The following is a 24185-nucleotide window of genomic DNA, read 5'->3' on the forward strand; positions in this document are numbered from 1 at the left end:
GCTTTCTCTCTCTCTCTCTCTCTCTCTCTCTCTCTCTCTCCCTGTTGGAGGAGTGTGAGGTCCCTAGCCCATCCCACTGAGGCTCGAATGAGTTCACCATCTCTAGTGTCTCATCCATCAACCTCCTCCACCCTCTGAACTGCTGGAAAGGGTCTGGATGGTGGGCTGCTGACTGAGATGCAGACTGATGGAAGGAGAGTAGATCACGAGTGCAGGACGGAGTGCGAGAGGGAGGGGCAGAGGGAGAAACAGAAAGAGACAGAAAGAGAGAGAGAGAGGAAGAGGGAGGAGGGGCAGGCGCGGCTCTCTGTCTGCAGGGATTAGACTGTAGTGAGAGGCTCAGAGCTGTCCAGGATCATCAGAGGACTTAGAGCCTTCTCTGGAAGACCTAAGGGAGTTTAAAATAACCGCACATGCGCCACTCTCTACGCCACATGCTGCTTAACACTGCTTAGGCTGTTCTCCGCCTGCTCATGAGCTGTGGCAGTTTGAGAGAGTGAGAGAGGGAATACTATGACCCTTGTAAAATGTCCATCATTGATCCTCCATGACCTAATGTGAGACCTGTTAAGATATATTTTTTTATTGAGATGTACATTTATCTTTGTGTTTAATAGCAGCAAATCTATGAGCACATGAACACCACTAGGGCTGAGTACCGGAAAGAACCTGGCCACACCGCAGCTCTTATAATTCAATATACTGTGATATAATGTGATAACACAAGCAGAACAATGTTGTGCTTTTTACCATCAAATTTTAGGACAACTCTCAAAGCATAGACACACAATCACATGAAATCAGACTATGTCTGTTTGTGTTTTTCGCACTATAAGGCACGCTGGATTATAAGGAGCACTATCAATAAACATCTAGTATTGAGGTTAGAGGTTAGAAGGTAATGCTAATTCTGCTCCAGCAGTTCTTGCCGGGGTTAGCAGCAGGCTACAGGCCAATAATATTTACCTCCGAACAGCAAAACAGCTAGTGCTTAGTATGGTTAGCAGTTAATGCTGCTGCAGCATTGCTAGCCAGTGTTAGCAGCAGGCTACAGGCCAATAATATTTACTTTTGAATGGGAAAAGAGTTAGCACTTAGCGCTGTTAGTGGCTAATGCTAATACTGCTGGAGAACTAAACTGAAACTCCTGTATAACGCTGTACTTCAGCGGATTGGCTTTACTGCTCCTTACAACCTGACTGGTAAAATTTACACAAGGTTAACTGGATTATAAGACGCACTGAGGATTTTTGGGAACATTAAAGGATTTTAAGTGCGCCTTATAGCATGGAAAATACAATATTAAAGAACTGCAAAACCTGGTAATACTTCAACACATCTAATGTTTTCTCACATGACTAATGTGAAAAACATGTAAATTATTATTTGTTTTCTTTTCAGAAATAAGCAAGTCATGTCCAACAGCAAATGGTACAAACCACATTTTTTTCCCCAACAAAAGCACAGCAGAAACTAGTGGAAAGTTAAGGTGAGTAGTTAAGGGTGGGAATCACACTGCCCATAATGATACCATGATAATGTGATTGACTAATAAACTTAGAATTTAGATTTACCCTATTAATTTAATTAGCGCCAAAATGTGAAGTAAAGAAAGGCAATTTAAGTTGGTTAAATAACGTGCTCCAAGTGGTCCAGCAGACTGAGGAGCTGGCCCTATTATTGGGAGATCGCTAGTTTGAATCCCGGTCATGCAGCTCGCCATCAGCTGCTGAAGTCAGGAGAGAGCACAACTGGCTTTGCTCTCTCTGGGTGGGTAGATGGCACTCTTTCCCGAACTTAACTCTTAGGGTAATGTCGGCCACACAAGGTGTCTGTGGGCTGATGTATCAGAACAGAGTCACTGCGCTTTCCTCCGAGCGCACAGGCTACTTGAAAATACTGCATCAGCAGCAGTTCGAAAAGAGACGGTGGGCATCCCTCCTGGTGTTGGGGCATTGCTAGTGATAGGGAGAATACAGCTAAGCAGCTAAATGGGTGGGATGATCGGCATGGCTAAATTGGTGAGAAAACCAGGAACAACAGTAATAAAATAGAACAAAAAAAAACAAAACAAATAAAAGCAATCATGATTTCAATCTCTATGAATAAACACAGTGTCAATCAGCCATGTCTATTCTTGCACTGCAGGCATGCTTCGGAAACAGTTGGTTGTTTATATTTCATTTAAACCTTCTGATTATAAAACACCTACACACACAAATGTTCACTTACTTCCCCACAGTGGGATGTCCTTGCTCTCAGCCTTCATAACGATGGTGGCCATGGTCATAGTGACAGGCATGGCGTCAAAATAAGACGAGTGGGGGGCGAGGGTGAGTATGGGCGCCTCAGCGGGCAGAGCCTGCCTGCCCTTCACACTGATCCAGTGGAAGCCACCAGCAAACCACATGACCCGCATTATGGTTCGCAGAATAATGTCCACCACCCTGCGGAAGAAGAGACAAAATATACGGTCAATTTAACCAGCATTTTACAAATATACACAACATAACATTCTTAAAAAAAAAAAAAAAACATTAAAGGCTCAGTAAATAAACAGCATAAGAAACACTGAATATTACAGTAGAGTACTGCCACCTCATACACCTAAACTACAACACTGATCTGTGGAAATATGAACACAAATACAGCAGAATGAAGCTCATTATTAACTCAAACATTGTTATAGCATTGATTTCAGCTATATTAAGCTTATAGTATTGCCTGTCGAAAACTTTTGCTCTGAATTCTGTTTGCATTGAGTATCAGGCAGAATTAGAAGTTAACAAAGTGGTTACTGTTAGCTAGGTACATGATTTTGCAGAAAAACTGTATATGCTTTAGGGAGCTGCACAATACATTGTTTGAGAACAGTCATCACAATGTGCACAAGTGCAAGCTACATCACACGACCCACAATGTAGGACTGGTTTTTTTTGTTTGTTTTTTTTTTTTCAAAAACCTACAGATTTGGAAAATAATGTAGGTTAAAACAACTTAAAACACTCATATCATGACCCAAAATAAATTTAGCACCATTTCTTCATATTTAATTACTCCAAGTATTTTAAATGAACGATGGATGATGGACAATATTTTCTACAAGCTGCTCATAGAAATAAAGACAGACAACACTGATTTTCCTTTCATGGCAGGCTCATAAACAATTTGATATGCTCAGCTCTGTTTTAGCACCTTTAGGGGCTTCATCTCCCTGTGCTGCATTTCTCTGTGCTGCTCTCCTTCCTTAAATGCGACCTGAAGCAAAGCTGTAGTCACAAGGCCTGGTTCACAGAGGAACCCATTTTTCTCTGCGGTGGTGAAATAGATGCTTTCTAGTGTTGGCATAGACTGTCTCAGGAAACTGTAACACTAACACACTTTGTGCCACAGTGGCCACTGTGCTTTGGCCACAGATCAGGAGAATCTCTCGCTATCTTTAAGAAACTCCTGAAGACAGAGCTCTTCAAAGAGCACTTACTCTCTTAACACCTCTAACACACTAACTACTTCTAACCTCATTTCCTTCTTCCCCTCCTTCACTTCTCTATCCCTTTATCTCCCTTTGGCCCTCTTTTAACTAAAGATCTAAAGATGTTTTTTTTTTTTACTTTTAACTTCTATTACTTTATGTACATCACTATTATAAGTCGCTTTGGACAAAAGCATCTGCCAAATGTAATGTAATGTAATGATTAGGGGTGGGCAATATTATATCGTATACAATATATCGTCACACAGAAATATCATGATACTAAAAATCCATATTGTGATAACAGGGATGGTTTGTCTTAAAAGTAGTCCATTATTTACTGTGAAGCTTTAGGTGTATTTATTGTATAATGTTTTTTTAGTTTGCAGTTTATATGCATGAAAATATTCTGCAATATTTTTTGCTGCATTATATTATTTTATGCTATATTATTTATTTTGCCACATTTTGATTATACTGTTATACAATTATACTATATTCCTAAAATTAATGAATTATTTTTCTGTTTTCCTATATTGCCAAGTATATCGTTATCGCAAAAATACCCTGAAATACAGTGATATTATTTTAGAGCCATATCACCCACCCCTAGTAATGATTGTCTGAAAACATGAACCTGGCAGATGCATTCTGGAAACTGTAGAAGGCAGAGTTTGTAAGTCCGGCTGAGTCCCATGAGCCCATGCATTCTAGGAGTTGTAGTGCTAGAGCAAAGTTTGTCCATTTGCTGTAAGCGTAAAGTGTTTTAATCGGACTACAGCATCTGTACATCTGTACCAGACGAGACAGTAGCAGAAAGAATAACAAAATGTACACGCATGCATCTAGGGAGAGAGACAATATAAAAGAGAGATTTTTTTTTGGTTGTTATTTTTTAAATTTGTTTGTTGAAAATATTGTTGCCATTACAGTCATGCCCATAAAGATAACTTGCCTCTCTATGCCACCACCTCCCCAACTCACCCCTTGCTTGTTCACTTGTTAAAATAGCCTGTGCTGTGCATTCTCTGTGCGTCCACATGCATCACACCATGACCTCTTTACACTGGTACTAGTACACTCACATAACATCCCATAACAACTCCTTAAATGTAATTTACCATATTTATATAAGAGTCACATGTCTTGAATATACACATTTTTATAGGCTTTATTTATATTTTGGATATAGGAGGCATGTGACAGAAGTTATGTAATGCTATTGGACACAGTGCAGTATTTGTCTGTGTGTGTGTGGAGCATCATGAGTCTTCACAGACTGAAGATCACACAGAGCGTCTTCAGAGAATCAGGAAGCTCAACTGTCCTTAGAAAGACTCGTGACTTAGTCATGGCACAGTGGGATCAGTGGCAGTCAGGTGAGTCACGAGGCTGCTGGACATGATCTTCTTTTACTGTAGGAACCATTCATGAGTGGTCACAGTAAACACAGATGCCTGGCCAGTACTGATTAATGTCTAATGAGTCTTCTAATGGCTTTTAATCGAAACCAACTAGGGGTGTGACGAGATCTCGCGAGATTAAAACGTTACGATATTTCTCGTCAAGCTTAAAAAAAAAAAAAAAAAAAAAAACAGTAGGTGAGCTCTGCTGGACAGTTAAAAAGCTCCGTGCTACAGTCGGTAAGCTCCGCGGTCTAGTTATATAAATAAATAAATAAATAAAACACCAGATAAACAATTATATCTACCCAATATCATTTATTTTATTCCAAACACCTATAGACAGACCATACTATTAACTTTTATATATATTTTTTCCTCCACATACAACTGCAAGTAACATGGGGAACTCAAAGACAAAAAACAATAATTCCTTAAAATAACTGTTCATTAAATTATTATTGAGGTAAAATGTCAATTAAAATCACTTAAAAGGCAACTGAACTAATACAAGAGTAAGGAAAGGAAACCTTAGAGAAATTGGCTTCAGCCTGAAAGGTGCAATTTTACGTTGGCTTTAAGATAATGAAAAACAATGTCCTTCAATATGGTAGAGATGGTGCATAATATTTATGATTCTTAAGGTCAGATTCTTCAGGTCAACATGATAAGCCAAGATCAACAAGGTAAACAAACTGTATTAGTAGCCAAGCCTGGATTTACACCTAAGCATGGAGTCAAACTAGTGCTGAAACTATTATTTAACAATTTAATTATTATTTCCCTGTACGTTTTGTTGTAGCGTTTCACAGTTAGAGACCACATATAAAAGTCAATTAACTCAAATTAACTCAAACAACTGAATATGAAAACATTTTAGCTGAACTAAATCATAGCCAAGTGTACAGTATGCATGGCAGCTGAATTATCTGCTTTTTTCCATGTACTTTTTATGTTACTATTACTTAAGGTTTCCATTCTGCTAACATGAATCGCTTCAACACTTGCCACACAAGGACTGGCAACAGAAAGCAAACTACTATCTGAGGTCTATTAAACTTTGCCTTTTTAATGATACAGAGTCCCGACCCAATTCTTTTGCAATGAAAAAAAAAAAACACATCCAATTTGTCTGTTAAGTTACTTTTAAATACTTACTTTTTTAAATTATTGAATCAACAGTATAAAAAGCCAATTTTAAGCAAAAAATAAACAAGTTTTAAATGACCATATGAAAGATTTATTTAAATCTGCACCTTTCCTAAATAATCAAACTAAAAAAACAAAAATGATGTCTACAACAATTTTGTAGTTAATAATTAAGAGCATGATTTTTATATATTTTTTTCTAAATGCTGGTAGTTTTTTTTTTTTTTTTTTAAAGAGGGGTAGTGTAGTGTAAATTAGGCTTGGTGGACAAGATTTAGGCTAGAATTTTTTTAATGTATTATGAAATTTCAGGGTAGACTTATTTGTTTTTTAAATGTAAAAATTCTAATGTGCTGAGTTATTGAGTTTACCTGGGAGCTTCAATAGAGGTTATAAGCGCTTGCATAGCCAGTGTGTATGAGCTGCCACGAACACAGCACAACCTGCAGCAGAGTCTATAGTAAACTCGATGAGTACCAGCATATAGTTCCATTTTTGCTAAATCATTAATCTGAATATTTTCCACGTGATTTCGAGCCTTTGTAAATTTACATGATCTTTCCCAAATTTTCAAAAATGAATGTAAAATATATTAAGTCGTTAGGGTCTCTCTTACCTTCTCCATAAGCACTGTGGCTCCACAGCCTCTTCAGAACGCCCCATGGTGGCAATGAAGGCAAAGGGCCATGCCAGCAGCATCATGGATGCAGCAACGAAGAGTCGGATGGGGAAGAGTGTCAGTGTCATCACCCCAATCTGCAGACAACAAACACAATCCAACATGAGCAAGCAATCACAGACCAGCAAACTCGGGTAATAACCAACATGACCTATAGATACAAACATTTCCATACTAAACCTCATCTGTAGACGTGTTGTGTTAAGTGTTGGTCCTACTTAATGTTTTGTGAAGAGAAGTTACACTTAAACTTGTCAAAACAAGGTTACCTACAAAGTTACCCAATTAGCAATTGGTTTACTCAAAAATTAATATGAATTTTACGACTAATACTATTAAATCACACTTATTTGCTATATACAACTTTGCATCCTATTAGTTAGGTTGTTCAGCACTAACCTCTGATCTGTTATCAGACTTTCTTAAAAGCCCCTTAAGCAAGAATTACACATTACTCTGAAACTGTAGAGCATCAAATGAGGTTTTTGGTATCAATTGGTATCAAATGAGAATCTTTACAATTTAAGCGAAGATGATCTCTCTCTCTTAGGCCTCTATTCACAATATGAAATAAACATCATGTAATGCAAGGTAGGTCTAGGCAATTAATGGACACAGACATTCAGAACCTCTATTAGATGTAATCTTGCCCATCTTGGCTATTTAGCTTGTTGTTTTTTGCTCTGGTATTTGGCATATCCTATTTAAAATCTGTCCTCCAATTTGAATTTTTTATATAGTGTTATGTAATAAAAAAAATGCAAATAAAGTTTAGTGTTGTACAATATAGACGCATGTTTTTTTTAAACCCTAAGAGTTAGAGAAGTTTTAAAGATATGTGTTTTAATAACAGATTTCCTTTATTATTGTCATATTCATATACACTACAGTTGCACAATATTAGTGGTTAAAAAGCCAACGTTAACATAAAAACAAAAAAATAAAAAAAAGAGAGGTTTACTGTGTCTAATTGGTTTCTAGATTTTATAAAGGTCCCACTTTATAATAAGCCTCTACCATCTATAGTTATATGCTAACTTTCCATGTAAAAACAGTGTAACTACAGGTGAAGTACACATTGTTACAGACTGATTAAAATATGCATTAAGGTCAGTAACACGGAGCAGAATATTTTGTACATCTTATAATTAAATCTGAATAAAGAAAAAAAAATAGTATTTAAAACAACCACAGGCCTCCACACAAAGGCTGCTGAAGAAATATAAATTTATATACATATATCACACACTATTTCATGTGAAAATTCACACACTATACCCTCTTAAACACGAGTAAAAAATACTGCTGACACATATACACTTGTACAACTGTAATACATCTGTAACAATGCGTACTTCACCAGTAGTTACACTGTTATTACATGGCTTGTTAATGTGCAACTACACAATTATTAGACACACACTGTCTTTACACTGAACGCTAAGTATGTGCTGCGCTCCACACCCGTGCAAGCTGCTTTCGGGTGTGGCACCTACTGGTTGGGTGCAAAAATGGGAGGTTTTCGCAAGGTTTTTGCAAAGTGTGCCTATATGTACTGGCCATTTGAAGACATTATTTGAGTTTTATATGACCCTGTGCATTTGCCATGCACCAGAGTCTGTTTATCATTGTGCCTACCACAGAGTTTTGCATAGCCATTCCACGTCTGCAACTACCATTCCATTAAAAAATGCATTTAAAAGCAGAGGCAAATGTTCTGCATTAAGTGTAAATGCAGCTTTAGTCACTTATATCTACAGATATCTTTAGATTTTGCCCCTACAACCCACTGCAATGAGAGCCCTGGGAACTGCGACTGATCAAGAGCCAATTTAATACTTTAGTAAAATAAATCTTAAAAAGAATAGTTCACATTATGCAATGTTCAATGCAAACATTACTTTTTATATTGTATATTTTGTGAGAAAAAAAAAAACATAACTCTACAGTACTTACAGACTTATTTTTTTTACCTGATGAATTAAAACCTTATATTTATTGTACTGCAGAAAAAAACTATTATCATCCTCATTTATTTCAAATAAATAAATAAATGCTGCTACAACCTCCCAACATGGTGCAAGGTTTTTTCATATAGGCAGAAATCTCTATTCGGGTTTGTGTCTTAAAATCTTTCGTGATCTATTTTTCACTGGAGTATTACTGGAAAATAAACAGAAATATGCCTTTTAAACTAGAACTCTGTATTAGTAAGAACCTACTGATACACATCACAATGCAGGGCTTATGATTAAATATATCCAGTCAGAACATTGGGAACTAATGACAGAGTACCACTGTTTTACAACTGTTAAACATGTAAAACAGTCATTTGAATATATGTTTTTAAAAATTAATACACCCACAAAAAAACAAAACATGAATGGGTGTTTCTTACAATACACCCCTTGCACCGTTGCAACCCACACTCTGAAAACAACGCAGACAACTTTAACACACTGGCCTGACAACCAAAAAGCAGCCTTAAGGAAACATGGTTAAAAATAACTGAAGATATAATGACAGAAAAGACTAAATTTCTACAGAAACACGATGGATTATCCCAACCCTACACTGAAAAAAGCACTCGAAAGCTTACGTAACACAGAAGCGACTTCCCGTGACCATTCCAGGAGAGGTTATCTTGGGTAAACAGAAATAAATAGCCAATCTATCTGTGCAGTTTAAACAGGCAAATAATTTCCAAAGTGGAAATGCTGCACCAAAACAATGACAATAAGCAACTTTCACCATTCCTGAAAAAACTCTGGGAAAGATCCCAGTGATCTAACGGCCCATAAAGCTTACAGAATTATTAGTCCTTATCTGAGGTGCTTATCTTCTAACAGCTGTTTAGAGCATGCCAGCTATCTTGGGTCAATATTTACCTTAATGCTATCAGCTCTTGGCCACATTCACGCATTGATAACTTTCAGAGTGGCCAATTAAGAGCGGCAATGCAGAGCTAACAAGTGCCCTGGATTGCTTTAGAGGTTTCCACTGTGCTGATTTATCTGAGTTTATCACAGACCAGCGGGCTGCCAAAGCCCATATCAGTGCACAGACATGAGATAACACACTAAAACTAGCTCTCTCTCTCTTACTACCCTAACCCAGGAGCTGAAGAGCAGGAGGAGATCGAGCTGTTAGCACAGCAAGAGATGTTCAATACCAGGTGTGTGTGTGTGCGTGCGTGCGTGCGTGCCAGTGAATTCCTTTACGCTAAAAAAGCCAGTGTGAGGAGGCACTGACGTCCTCAAGCGTGCACAAGATGCAAAGATAGGCCTGCAGGGAGGAAAGTCACGTCAACAGGCCTGGCAAACCGAATGAATGCCAATGTGTGCCCCTGCTGGGACAAGGCCAGTCATGATAACTAATTGTTTGGCTGACATACACCAATCAAAAACACCATTATGACCACCTTGTTGCTACACTCATTGTCCATCCACTGACATGGTGTTGTGTTAGTGTGCAATGTGTGGTACGAGTGGATAAGAGACAGCAGTGCTGCTTGAGTTTTTAAACACTGTACACTCAATGTCCACTCTGTTAGACACTTCTACCTTGTGGATGTTGTTGGACTATTCTCAATTCAGCTGTGATACTGAGGTGTTTAAACCACTCATGCCAGCATAACACACCAACTCAAATAATTCAATCTAACAATAATACATGAGAGAAAGTGCTATAACGTGTAACATTGGCCTGTGGCCTTGTGCCTACAACTGCAGCACAGAAGTGCCAATATTGTTAATATTATTGTGACTTTACCACAGTTCGATAATTGCTGCTTATTAAAAGATTTAGAGTTAAACAGGATGAAAAATATGATTTGTTTGGTTATAAACACTTCGTGAGGTAAAATAAAAAATAGTAAAATAGTTCCATTGCTGCTCTGTTTGTAGCTGCATTGTTTGGCTTGTAAGTATATTGTTTGGCCTGTCACGATAGGATTTTTTTTGTGGCCGATATATAGTCCCAGAAATTATTGCGATAATCGATTTTATTGTAGTTTTAAGACCATTTAATGTCACTGATATAATGATAACACAATAGAATAACTAAAGAAATTATACCCTTTTAAAGAAAACTATTTAGTAATCATAGTTTGGGAAATAAATATTTTTTCTTCACCTACTGCAGGCAACACTTTGTGTATGGAGTCTCAGTTATTGAAGCATTGGTCTGGTATTGCTGGCTAAAATACTCTTCAGTGTTATATATGTGCACAAACATATAAATAAACACAATAAATATTATCGAGGTCAAGTCCATTTTTTGTACGATAAGTCGATAATGTAATTATTGTGACAGGCCTACTTGCAAGCACTGCATTGTATGTGGCAGAGTAATGAGTTTGGTTACAGTGCAGTATCGGCTGATAATGGCACCCATAAAAGGTCTCTCAGCCAATTACATTGCAGAGTCAGGTAACCCAACAACGATGAAGCGCTTACAAGCCAAACAGTGCAGCTACAAATGGAGCAGCAATGGAACTATTTTAACTCGTAGAGTTTTTAAAACCTAACAGATCGTTTTTTTTCCTCCTCGTCCAGCAATAATGGAACTGTGGTATAATCGCAATAATACACTTGAGGTTCATGCTATAATGTGTAATACTGGCATTGCTGTGCTGCAGTCGTAGGCACGAGGCCGCAGGCCAATATTACACGTTATAGCACTCGCTCTTGTGTATTATTGCTTAATTATACGCAGCATCTGTCACTGAGGGTGCTTTCACACCTACCTTTTGTACCAAAGAAGGAGGTGTGAACCGACCAAAGAACCAAAGTTTGGTGCGACCAAAAGAGATTGTTCATATGGAGCGTGAAAGCACTTTTCTAGATGGTTTGGATTTTCAGACCAATTACAGGAAGTTGAGGCAGTCTTTAAACAAACCAGAGTGGAAAAAAAAAACTGGTGTTGCGCTGAAATCCGACTCCCCTTGGTGTGCTGGCGAATCACACAGCAGTACGGACACAAACGTTAACTGAGAATTAATTTATGTACTGTAACAGCAGTTTAACCTTGTTTACACATAGAAATATGAGAATAATCTTTAATAGTCATTCTGCTGCCAGGCACACAACATCTGGAAGAGCAACTCAATGAACTCATAACATTCTACATTCTGTGTCACTTTAATATTGCTCCTATCAATATCAGAATTCGCCTGTGAACTGACTTAAAAAGAAGAAATGTGAAATATGTGAAATAATGCCTTGCCAAAGGTAAAGATGAACAAGATCACACTACAGCCATCCCACATCATCAATATTTGAATGAATAATTAATCAGAAGTTGAATGCTTTTTGTCATGACAGCCAGAATGCTTCTACCCCAGGCCAAAGCAGTGCAGTATTCAACTGTATTTGAATCATCTGTTTGCTAAGAGAGAGCAACAGAGTGTGTGAACAATGGCCTGTCTGACACAGCTGGGTGTCTGTAGTATCACTTCTACAGGTCAGTGCCAGAGAAACACAACACTGCAATGAGCTCATCAACACGGGTTGTATGTCACTGCACCCCTCCATCCCTCACCACACCTCCACCTGCGGTAATCCTGACAATATACACTGAACAGGCGTGTTCTGGTTTCACAGTTACAGTACGTGATCAGACAGTTATTTACGTCAAGCCTTTACATCTATTATCACCTACACAACCAGTTTACTGCAGGTTCCTATAGTGCTTCTTTACGTACTTGAGCTGTAACCCCATCCCCTTGTGTCTCACATTAAGAATAGCAGATGTAAAATGTGCTGCAAACCACAGTACAAACTAAAGGTCAAGAATTTGCACCCATTAATATTGGTGGCCTGTGTGGATCATCTCAACCACGGGCTGGTTAGTTGGCAGGTTTTGAGATTGTTTGGACTTTTGGACCAATTACAGGAAGTTGAGGCAGGCTATCGTGGCCCATTAAACAATGAAAGAAAAATAAGAATTGACATTGTTCTGAAATCTCTTCTCATTCACATGCATGCACTCACATAGCAGCATGAGGGCAATAGATTATGCTCATGTATCTTAGTGCTGAACTAAATGGCCAAAATTTATATTACAATATACAGCTGTGGAACAAAATTAAGAGACCACTTCAGTTTCTGAATCAGTTTCTCGGATTTTGCTATTTATAGGTATATGTCTGAGTAAAATTACCATTGTTGTTTTATTCTATAAACTACGGAAAACATTTCTCCCAAATTCCAAATACAAATATTGTCATTTAGAGCATTTATTTGCAGAAAATAAGAAATGTCTGAAAGGGCAAAAAAGATGCAGATCTTTCAGACCTCAAATAATGCAAAGAAAACAAGTTCATATTCAAAGTTTTAAGAGTTCAGAAATCAATATTTGGATAACACTGGTTTTTAATCACAGTGTTCATGCATCTTGGCATGTTCTCCTCCACCAGTCTTACACACTGCTTTTGAATACATTTATTCCACTCCTAGTGCAAAACAATCAAGCAGTTTAGATTGTTTTGAAGGCTTGTGATCATCCAGCTCCCTCTTGATTATATTTCAGAGGTTTTCATTTTGGTAAAACTGAAGAAACTCAATTTTTAGGTGGTCTCTTATTTTTTCCCCCAGAGCTGTACTTCGGTTAAAACAATATAATTCCGATATTGATATGAACTGTATAAAACAGGGAGGCACATGTGGGAATTCTGAGCCGATGCAAATCTCCTGTATTTCATGCTACACCCAGTTTTACATTTAGAAACAATTTACTAGCATATATATTTACAAAATATCATATACAGAGGTATTATAACATTCAAAAAGTATTTACAAAGACGACATTTTATAAATACGACCACATGTCTGACTAAACCTTTTGTCTGTGTATGTATAACAATTCAAACCTTACAAAGGATAGGGGTGCTCATTGAAAACCACTGTACCATGAGCAATGTGCTCCATTCAAATAAAAGAAAATCCACTAAACCTGGACGTGGGAATGTGCTAGGTGTGGCTCAAATCACTCTTAATATTCACTTGATTGTGTGCAAATCTTTATCTTCTAAACCTGTGTGATTTGAGCCGCATTTAGTGTAACACAGTCTGTAATGTAGGGTTACACTAGCTGCTAGCCTGTTAGCTAACGTTAATTAAGACTTCTCTCTATGAGCTGTTTGCAAGTAAGCTTCAGAACCCAACACCAATCACTAATTTCTGCATGTCCATCTAGTCAGTCTTTCATTTCTGTGTAAACATTTACTAGTGGAGTTTTAGTCAGACTAGGGTTGTCACGATACCAAAATTTTGACTTCGATACCGATACCAACTGTAGTATCACGATTCTCGATACCAAAACGATACTTGGAAGAAAAAAAAACAATAAAAATATCTGAACATAAAATGTTTATTTTTGATTGGACTGTATTGAACACTGAACAATCGGTGCAAACGTTTTTATTCTAAAATGAAACATTTGAACAAAAAACAAGTTTCGTTATTATAACCTTAACTATAACATAATTATCTAAACACTTCCTAAAAACTAAAACCTCTTCTTTTCTGAAACTACACTGTGGGAAGTTTCTTTGCCTGTTTAAGGTTCTTAGCCAGGAAAACAAGTGTGTCCACATGGTCTTCTGTCAACCTTGTTCTCCTTGGACTGCAGATTAACCACACGTGCGTTATCACATGCAGCCTCGAAAATTACGCTTTTAATAAGGAGATAAAGTGGATATTATTTTTTTTTCTGCCTCAGTTTATTTCATGCGCTGTTTGTATATAATTGGGGATTGCAGGAGACTGGATTGATGGATTCTCTTAAGTCTGGTTTTGAAGGTAAGAGCGTGGGGGAGCCGCTGGTGGGGGTTGAGGGGGTGGAGGGAGTGACCTGAGGTAACCCTGCAGCGAAAAACAAGCAGCTTTTAACTCTGAACACGCGCTGTGATGCGCTCTTTCAGCTCTAATTCAGGAACCGTACATCCTACAGTAAAACGGAGCGAATCCGGAGAGACAGACGGTTCGAATGGTGTATAACATGTCCGCATTCGATCAAATATGGACGTACGAAAAACGGAAATATGAAAATTATGATTTCATATTTTCAGAAGCAAGGCATATTTCGCCCTAAATGTTTATTTTCTGAAAGGAGATCCAGCTAAATAGGCTAGATAACTGAAAAGCCGAGATTCTAAGCTTTAAAATGGCATATTGGGTGTCTATATTGAACCTATAACTATTCATAAACACAGCCAGATATTAAATATTATAAATTTCTGGCCCGCCGGCGGGCCAGGGCTAGTAAATCTTAGTAACGCTACAGACAGAGTGTATCTTGACTAACTCCACTAACCTGTCGACTTCTCAGCTCTTTGTAGAGATCAGGGTGCTTGTCTGCTAAATGCGTAGCCAGGTTGCTGGTGTTCCCTCCTCTGCACTGGATAGACTTATAACACCGTTTATAAACTGGGTTTGTGGTGTTGGTCGGATTCCCTTCTTCATCAGCGATGTAAGCAAAATTTGCCCACACTTCACTCCTCGCGCCCGTTTTGTCCACAAGTCGCGGACGAGAGACATCTGTTATTTTAGACGTCGCCATTCTACACTCGCCGCTGCTCTCTCTCGCTGCTGCTCTGCTGGCTTGCGCGTGCGTGTGTCGCTCAAGCGAGTCAAATGAATCGATTCACACGTGAATCGATTCATTTGTTCAGAACACTAAGTTTATCTGAATCCTGCCACACCGACTGCTGCGGTGTGAATCAGTTTTCTTATGAACTGAATCAAATCGCGCCTACTAATTTGGCTCATTTGAAGCTAGTGACTGGGCTATATAGTATCGAAAGCATCGAACGCTAAAGAACCGAATCGTTTGTGATGACGTAGTATCGAAAAAGAATCGAACCTTCGGTACACCGTGCAACTCTAAGTCAGACTGACTTGAGTGTCATCTGTGGTGGCTACCCAAGTAAAGACCTCTGATTAACTGTGCTAAACATTTTTTAATTGAAAACAAACTGACATTTGTATTTAGTAACCCAGAGTTTGATGGTAATGTAGCCCCCATACCACTGTATAAAACATTGGATAATGCCCAACCTTAATCTGCACATTTGAAAAATAAGATTTCCTAACTTAACGTGTGAACCTTCTGCAAACTTACTTTTTAACTGACACTACAGTGTCAGTCCAAATAGACACAGCATTGTAAAACGAATCACTTTTAATATTAAGCAGATACAGGGGCCACGGTTCAATATAGATCACAATATACTGCAAGGCATGGCAAATTAACATATGGCTATTCCTTAAACCAACCATCATAAACAGTCAGTATAGAAAAACACACTACTACATAGCATAGAAAACAAAATATCTGAATAATAATAAAAAAAGTTTTTTTTTTGCAATCATTACATGGTTCTCTAGCTGCCTGTGGATTTAAACACAACACAACAAAACATCTCCCACAAATCTTAACATATAAACTAATAATTACACCTAACAATTACATTACATGATACCGTGCTTTCCAAAATTGATGAAATATGGCAAAACACAATAGTGCAATGGAAAATCTATCAATTTCTTCCATCCTTTTTTAATACCAATTTCAAGCATAATTAGAAAAATGGCACGGCAATGCCAGTGTTCTATTCCTACATCACAATATCAATACTTTTATTATTAAAATGTTTGCTTACTGCAGTAAAGCTATTCAATTTTTTATATTTTCTTTATTTAATTATTATTTTTATAAAAAATGTATGAACCAGTCACATCCAAAAATGTTAATCAATGATTAATCATGATTAACATGATTAAATGGGAAAAACTTTGGCTAGATTTATCTCTAGCATCCTCTTTTCTTATATCAGTCAGCAAGAACTGAAAGTTATCTGTGGCACATGGTCGCTGCAACAGATGTTTCAGCCAATCAACTCACACTCTCAGCTCAGACTATCCATTCATGCTTTCAAAAGCATGATCAGCATTCCAAAACTATCCAATTTCAGTTCCACAATAGCAATAACGCACTGTAAAATGAAAAGAAACAAAAGGGAAGTCATTCCACAGTGCAAACCTGTTTCAAGATATAATATCTGGAAGATATTTAACATAGACCCCTCCTACTCTAAATTACGTTTAGAACAGTGCTGGCCAATGCTTAGTGTAGCAAGTGGAGTGCTAGCTGTTGTGTGTGGGAGTAAGTGAATGTCCTTTTCCTGTCCATCCTCTTCCTAATTGGACACAGTACAGAATCCTGAACCCTTTAGAAACAGAGAAGAATCAAGGGAAATCAATAACGTGGAGCCACTCACTCCAAACTGGAGCTTAAATGGTTCTCAGGAGACTTCCAACATGAAAGGAAAGTTTGAAACACAAACCAAACGTGAACAAGCTGCCGTTTTCATGCAGTTTCACACAGATAATAAACTGAAATCAGTTATACAGAGCTATTCAAACTGTACTGATTTAAAACTACATTACAAGCAGTTCAAACTTGGATTAAATAGGGAACCAAAATAATGCAGTCCAGGTTCCTGCTGACACAGGCATGCAGCTACTATAAAAGTGGAATTAATATTTTAAATTAATTTAATATTACTTCAGCATTATGCATCTCAATAATCTGTTAAGTCTCTATTGCAATCCCAGGAACGATCTTAAACAACCTTGATATTATACACTGACAAGCCACATGTCATGGGACAGGAAGTAGTATTGTGTTACAAGGCTACACTGGAAACCTCCTGCACTGAATGTGGATGTGATTTCCTGCCAAAGTAACTTGACTGTCTGCATGGACAATTTTAGATAGCCACAGCCGTTTACATAATCATTACCGCTCTGTATCTGATTTACAAGTGTGACTGACATTAAATACTCACACAGCTTGCATGATAACACCTAAACTTGCACAGGTATGGGCATTCACAAACCATGCCCCCTGAGGCATTTGCTCTATTTTAACTCAAGGCAATGTTGAAAATGCGATAGTTTATCTTTTGTACAGGGAAGGTTAATTGTGTTCTGCACATTTATATTCTGATTTCAGTGTTTATACAGGTTGAAAGCAGACAGAGCTCCAGCATTCACATGCAGCTCTAAAATATGAGAAATAAAAGTTGAAAAAATATGAAAATGTTCATATTAGAGTAAACAAAAGATTAATCTCACAAGAAGTCCCAACTCCTAAAGGTTTAATGTGATTTATTTATTAACTAAACACTGAATAAATCATGGCTTCTCTACAAATACTTCCTGCCAAACATCTTAACTGCTGTCCATGCCTTCAGGCCAAAGCAATAAAGGACGGAAAAACAAAGAACGCAACAGACAACAATTACTAGAAAGATGATACCATCCTTTGTGTCTGCCCTCAACCACACAGTAGTGTTTCCGGCGACGTGGCAAAGACCAAATGAAAACCAAAGTTATGCACTTGTGGTGGACTGCTCCCCTTAGCAGGTTTTACATGGTACCTGTGGTCTTTATGTAGGCTACAAAACACTGCAAAACCACAATAAAGCACTGCTAAACTGCGGAACCCTCAAACTTTAAACTTTACCTTTAAACTTATTTTACCTTTAAACTTATTTTACCTTTAAACTTATTTTACATTGTACTTGACTATTGTAAGTCGCTTTGGACAAAAGCGTCTGCCAAATGTAATGTAATGTAAAAAAAAAAAAAAATGAATGTGTTTCCTTAGTTGTAAGTATATACTTAGCAGTAGTGGCATTTGACCACTCACTTCCCATGTAGGTCTAAACGCAGCCTACGCCATTGAGCGTCCTCAGCAACTAATCACCAGAGGCCTTGAATTGTGTTCCTTAATTAGCAGTAGTGAGGCTTAGGGGATTTCGGAGGCACTGAGGCAGTCAACCTGAGAGCCCATCCATGACCAGACACTGTAATGCAAAAAAAGTGGTCTCTGGACATCTTGTTTAGGCCATGTTAATTGCTTCTCCACGACTGAAAAGGAAGCATCTAAACTCTGTGCATTTGCTGATGGAGTGCAATACTGCAAAGGTCTAAATGGGAGTTTGAACTGTGGTCAACCACTGTCTCAGTTCAAAGTAGCCCCATGGTGTCACTAAATAGGCTCACAATCTGCCCATCAATCCCATTAAAAGTAAGGAAAAAGAACAATTTTATTTAGCGCTGAAGACATCACCATAAAACACCTCTGCTTTGCCTCGCCAGAGACATTCTTAAACTGCGAACAGGCCCTCAGTGTGCCATTATCACGTTTGTCACCACAAAAAAGTAAAACTGTTACTATACACTGATACTGTCTGGCAAAACAGAACATAATAAGCACAGAGCCAAGATTAGTACTTTAATGCTCTCTCTAGTCAGAGGACATGTGTCTAGTCAGCTAAATAGCGTTAGTGACATTTTAATCTGCGTAATCAGAACCAAAGAGGGATTAAACTGTTGCTGCCCAACATGCAAACCAAGGAGTGTTTTTTCCTCTCTATCCAAAAACTGATGATTTCACTAAAGATCCTGAACTCTGTAATTGAGTATGTATCGTTTAATTACTTTTGAGCTAACAGACCTGCCCTATTACGAGTATTTTCAAGATGTGCACTTTTCCTATGCTAAAAAAAAATCCTTGGGACCAGCCCTTGGTGGTAGCCAGCTGGTTTTGGATGGTTTGAGCTAGTCTTTGGTGGTGAAGGTAGCAAGATAATAAAATAGAAAATAGATTGGTGGAAGCTTGTAATTCACCTTATGTTGATAACCAGTGTTAATTTATGATGTAGCAGCTTGGCCACATCATAAATATTCTCTTCAAGTAATTTATAATTTTACAAAAACCCAGCAAAGTAGCTAGTAAACTAGATAACTAGCAAGTTAGCTAAGCTAACCTAGCTGTCAAAGTCTGCCAGTCTGTCTGTCTTGAGACAAACTTAGCTAGTACTTTTACACTTTTCATTTACACATAACTCCCATTCCACTCTATTAAACACATTTTGAAAACCATATGTGCTAATTTTGTGCTCATAAAAGCTAGCCCTACTAGTTAGCTAGCTACTTTATCAAGACCCTCAGCAAAATCCTCAGTAAAACTCCTGTGCTTGGTTACTCCTATAGCAGCTACCAGGTTGCTCCCCGCCTTCTCAATCCCACACACTACACACTAGGAACCTGTCCGACCTGCCTAACCACTGTAACAGCGCCGCCAGCTATACAAATAATTTACCAGACACGAATTTCCACTACTTGTGTATTTAGTCAAGAAAGTCAAGTTCTCGGACTATAAACCGTTAGAGCTAGAGTCTTTAGAGTTTCCCACAGGCTCAATAAAGTGAGGGCTGCTAGCAAGCTAAGCTAGCTATCTATTTATCTATCTAGCAAGCTAACGTTACAACGTCCATATGAAAGGCCCTCGATAAAACAAAGCTAGCTAGCGAGGGTCGGAAAACTGCAAATAAACAAAACATTAACGTTACTACTTCTGGTATGAATTAAAACTTACAAATTGCAGAACTACAATCTATAACTGATTTGAGGGAATATCTGAGATTGTTTATCCTTAAACAGAAGAAAAGTGTGTTAGCTACGTTAGCTAACTGTTAGCCACCCCGGTGCTTTAGTCGGCTAACTAACGCTAGCTAAGCTAGTTAGCTAAATGATAAATGATGTTGCTGGCAAAGATATGAAGCTAGCTAAGCTAGCTAGCTTTAACCACTTAACTATCCTAGTTTAGAGGTAATAACGGTGTGATATTTCGGAACCCAGATAATAAATAGCAAATTTAGTAAAAAAAAAAAAAAAACTGATATACATGTGAAATCAGCAATGGCCTTCATTCATTCAACAGTTTATTGTCCAAAACTGCATCTAAAGCAAGTATTTAGCTAACGCTATTTCTCTCTGCTTCTCCAGGCACACTAACGTTACCCTGCACGTTGTAGTGCTTTCCCTACTTCAGACCTACGGCTTAACTAGCTACCTGATCCAAATCAAATAACTGATTAACAGTCCATTGTTGACTTATTGACAGAGGGTGTGTTAAAGTACAAAAATCACTAAAATATGCAGGGCGGTGTGTTTCCATGACCAGGGGTAAGAAACACGCATTTAGCTATAACAGATTAACAGTAATGAAGGCTGAAGTGGGATCTCTAGCTAGCTAACAGTTAGCTGTTACCTATATTTGTTATTATAGGAGAACAATTAAAGAAAACTCCACAAGCATTTAACGCCTGTGGTGCTTGTTATACATTCTTAATCGCCATACATAAATAACGGATGCTTAGCAATAAAATAACGTTACTTTATTATCATCAGCCAGCGAAACAGTTCAGTATAGGGTAAGTTAGTAAGTCATAAGATAGATAGATAGATAAGCAATAAGTATTAGGTTGATAGTGCTGATATTTGCTTATTTCTGCAGGCAAGTTGTACACAACACATGAACAGGCTGCAACATTCATATTAAGATGATTTTTCATAATACACGAGACCTAAAACATCTTATAATAATTCAGCTTACTAGCAGACGTTATGCTTCATTATACTATTAAATAATGAAGTGCTTAGCTACCATGGACTTTTATGTAAATATTCCTTACATAAAAAGCACATTAAGAAACATGGTTGTGGCCCCTTCAAGGCTCATGTGGCTATGTTAACTCTAGCTAGCTAGCAAGGTTAGCTAGTTAACGTTAACTAAACAGATGTGCACTTAAAAGCTGAGCTTTTAAAAAACGCCTTTTGTTGTTTTCTGAAATAACGCTTGTTTGCTATTTAGCTACGTTAGCCAACTAGCTAATTGTTTGCACCAAGTTAGCGTTAACTCTAGTTAGGTTAGTTAAAGCTAGTTAGCCAACACAACACATGGATCTGTTGGCTAAACGCAGCGAGGCCGAGCTGCAGCAGCACATGTGCATGGAGGTCTGGCTGCAGTAATGCATGGTTCGTACCTGGAGCTTCTGCCATGGGGTGAACCTCAGGTCGTGTACGAAAGGGTTGGTGACGGGGAGAGCCAGCTCCTTCCTCCCGTCCGCCGAGCTCCGTCTGCTGCCGGCCACTCTCATCGTCTCCACGGGGCTCTCTGTGGGTTTACCTGGCGCTGTTTTTCGCGACCGAGCGGCTCATGTGGTGGAAGCGGGGCAGGGGGCAATAGAGTCCCGATGGGGCAAGTAAAAAGAGAGCGAGGCACGACACCCGAAAAGACTGGCTTACAGGAACGGCTCCTAGTGATGGAGAACTCGATTCAGCTTACTGAACCGATTCTTCCGAACGGTCTTCTCAATGAATTTGACTGAGGACCGAACAACAGATTCACTGATTCACAAAACATGTGCACATGTGTGAAGTTGTTATCTCCTCAACATGAATTATAAGAATCAGTCAAAAACAAAGCAATGTATTAATTTAATTTATTGTTTTATTATTGTATTAGTTTGAATTATTTTTTCAATAAATCAATATATACACTGATAATAAATGGCAAATTCAATGCTCCAAAACCCTTTCAGTTCATGTGGGATCATGAAAACTAAATATTAGCTAATGTACGGCAATATTTTGTGCAGTAAATATGTTGGGTGAAAATAGGAAGGATTGTTGGGTTTCTGGAACAGTCACTCCCAAATTCAAACCCAAACATTCCTCTTTATATGCTTCCAAAAACTTTTAAATTGTTGCTTTTGAGTCAGTCGGGTTAATTCATTGAAAAGAATCGATTCTAATGAACCGAAGCTTTCAGGAGTCGGACACAGCCAGCCTAACCACGCCTGCGCCGCTGTGAGTGGTTAAAAAGCGCATGCGCGCTGGGTCTCAAGAACGCATGCGCCGAGCATGTGTGGGAGGGATGTGTGTTGTTTTGTGTTTATACTATGAGATGTTTTAACTCTTGTGTATTACAAAAAAATATATTCATATGAATGTTGCAGCCTGTTTCATGTATTGTGTACCACAACTTGCATGCAAAAACAAGCAAATATTAGCACTTTATAGAGAAAGAAAGATGAAGCTGCTATTATTTGTAGTTTAGTAATAGTATTATAATTCAACTACCAGAAAAGTAGTTTTTATCTGCCATTTCTGAAAACAGAAAAAAATATTAAATATCTTTTATTCTTTTATTTACTTTGTCCTTCATTTCATGTGAAAATGTCATGGTTTTGAACAGTAAAATGAAATTACCAATAAAAGTGTTCTGAGTGGTTAATTTGAAACAAAAACATGTCAAATTACTTTAGTTTATCTGTGGTTTACTGTTCATACCATTAGTGTTTTTTATGGCCTCATTTAGGACCTGAAATCAGTCATGTATAGTCAAGGTTTCTTTGATGGAATGGTTTATTTAATACCCAGATACATCTCTTTACATATGATTTTCTCGTATGTCTGTGTATCAAAAAGGCTGCATAATGCATAAGCATAACAGACTTGTATACCTCAAGCAGATTCTTACACTCCAATAGAAGCATACATATAATCTGTTATAGCCACAGGCTTCCCTGTAAGCTGTTCTGTCTGTATCTAATGATGTGGAGTGATCAAACCAACCACCCTTCTTTCTTAGCCCAGAAACTTCAGCTCATCTGAAGCAGTGGGCGAAGGCCTATTTCTGTCTTCAGTACTGATCTCCTTTATTGTGTCGATGGGAGCTGAGCAATTTCTGCATGATATTTTTGGACGGAGGAGGGGATGTATAGAGCTGCATAGGTTAGGTTCCTTATCTGTAGGTGTGCTGCATATTAAAAATCTGTCGACTGCATTTTAAAGAATATAATTATACATAAAGCTAAAGAAAAAACATAAACCTGCAAACTGGCTATCAGAAAAATGATGCTGCTCACTGTAAGTAGAGGAAAACGGCAACAGGCTTTCCTAATAGGAAAGTTTTACACAGTTTTACAAAGTTTTTCATACTTATGGAGTTTGTGTAGGAGCCCTTGCAGCCAACATACTCATATGGGCCCATGTGGGTTAATGATGGGTATAAAATAGATAAGAGTGTGGGGCCCCAATGGGTCACACATGCTGGGTTTTATATTTTTTTGCCGGTATGAGCACAGATTGTGGCTTTCATTGGCTAACTAGGCTAAGGATACATGGACCCCCTATAGGCTGTATATTAAGGGTTCTATCATGGTTGCCCATTTCAGACCCATCTTGTTTTGTCATATCAGAAAATGAATCATGCTCTGTTGCTTTGCACTGACCAATCACATATTTCACACAATAGATGGGCTGCAATTAGAAAAAAGATGAGGTGCAGTCAGGTCATCTCTGTTTAGTCCAGTCACTGTATGGACTACAATTCAACTACCTGAAAAAAAAAATAATAATAATTAAATTGCCAGACATTTCTGTGAGGTGTTGTCACCATCTTGTGGTTGTTAAAGGTAAAGAATAATATACCGGGATGCTGCCATCTGCTGCTGTGTAGAAAACATGCCAACTGTTCAGTTTACACTGAGGAGATTTCCCACAGTCCTTAAGCTTCTTTATTTGTGATGGAGTTGAGTGCTTTCATTGTGTTATTTTTA

At 38.0% G+C, this 24185-nt stretch overlaps 1 protein-coding gene across 1 annotated transcript in view; it reads right to left on the reverse strand.

Moving 5' to 3' along the window:
- Positions 1-21929, reverse strand: part of LOC103025629 (lysophosphatidylcholine acyltransferase 1) — a 44130-nt gene extending 22201 nt beyond the window's left edge. Inside the window, exons 1-3 of the mRNA XM_007254532.4 lie at positions 21606-21929; positions 6641-6780; positions 2233-2447 (exon numbers count right to left, since the gene is read on the reverse strand). Of these exons, the coding sequence (XP_007254594.3) occupies positions 2233-2447; positions 6641-6780; positions 21606-21719 (469 nt within the window). The 5' untranslated portion in view covers positions 21720-21929. The remainder of the gene's footprint in view (positions 1-2232; positions 2448-6640; positions 6781-21605) is intronic.
- Positions 21930-24185: the final 2256 nt, after the last annotated feature.

This window comes from Astyanax mexicanus, chromosome 6, assembly GCF_023375975.1.
Source record: "Astyanax mexicanus isolate ESR-SI-001 chromosome 6, AstMex3_surface, whole genome shotgun sequence".
NCBI lineage: Eukaryota > Metazoa > Chordata > Actinopteri > Characiformes > Acestrorhamphidae > Astyanax > Astyanax mexicanus.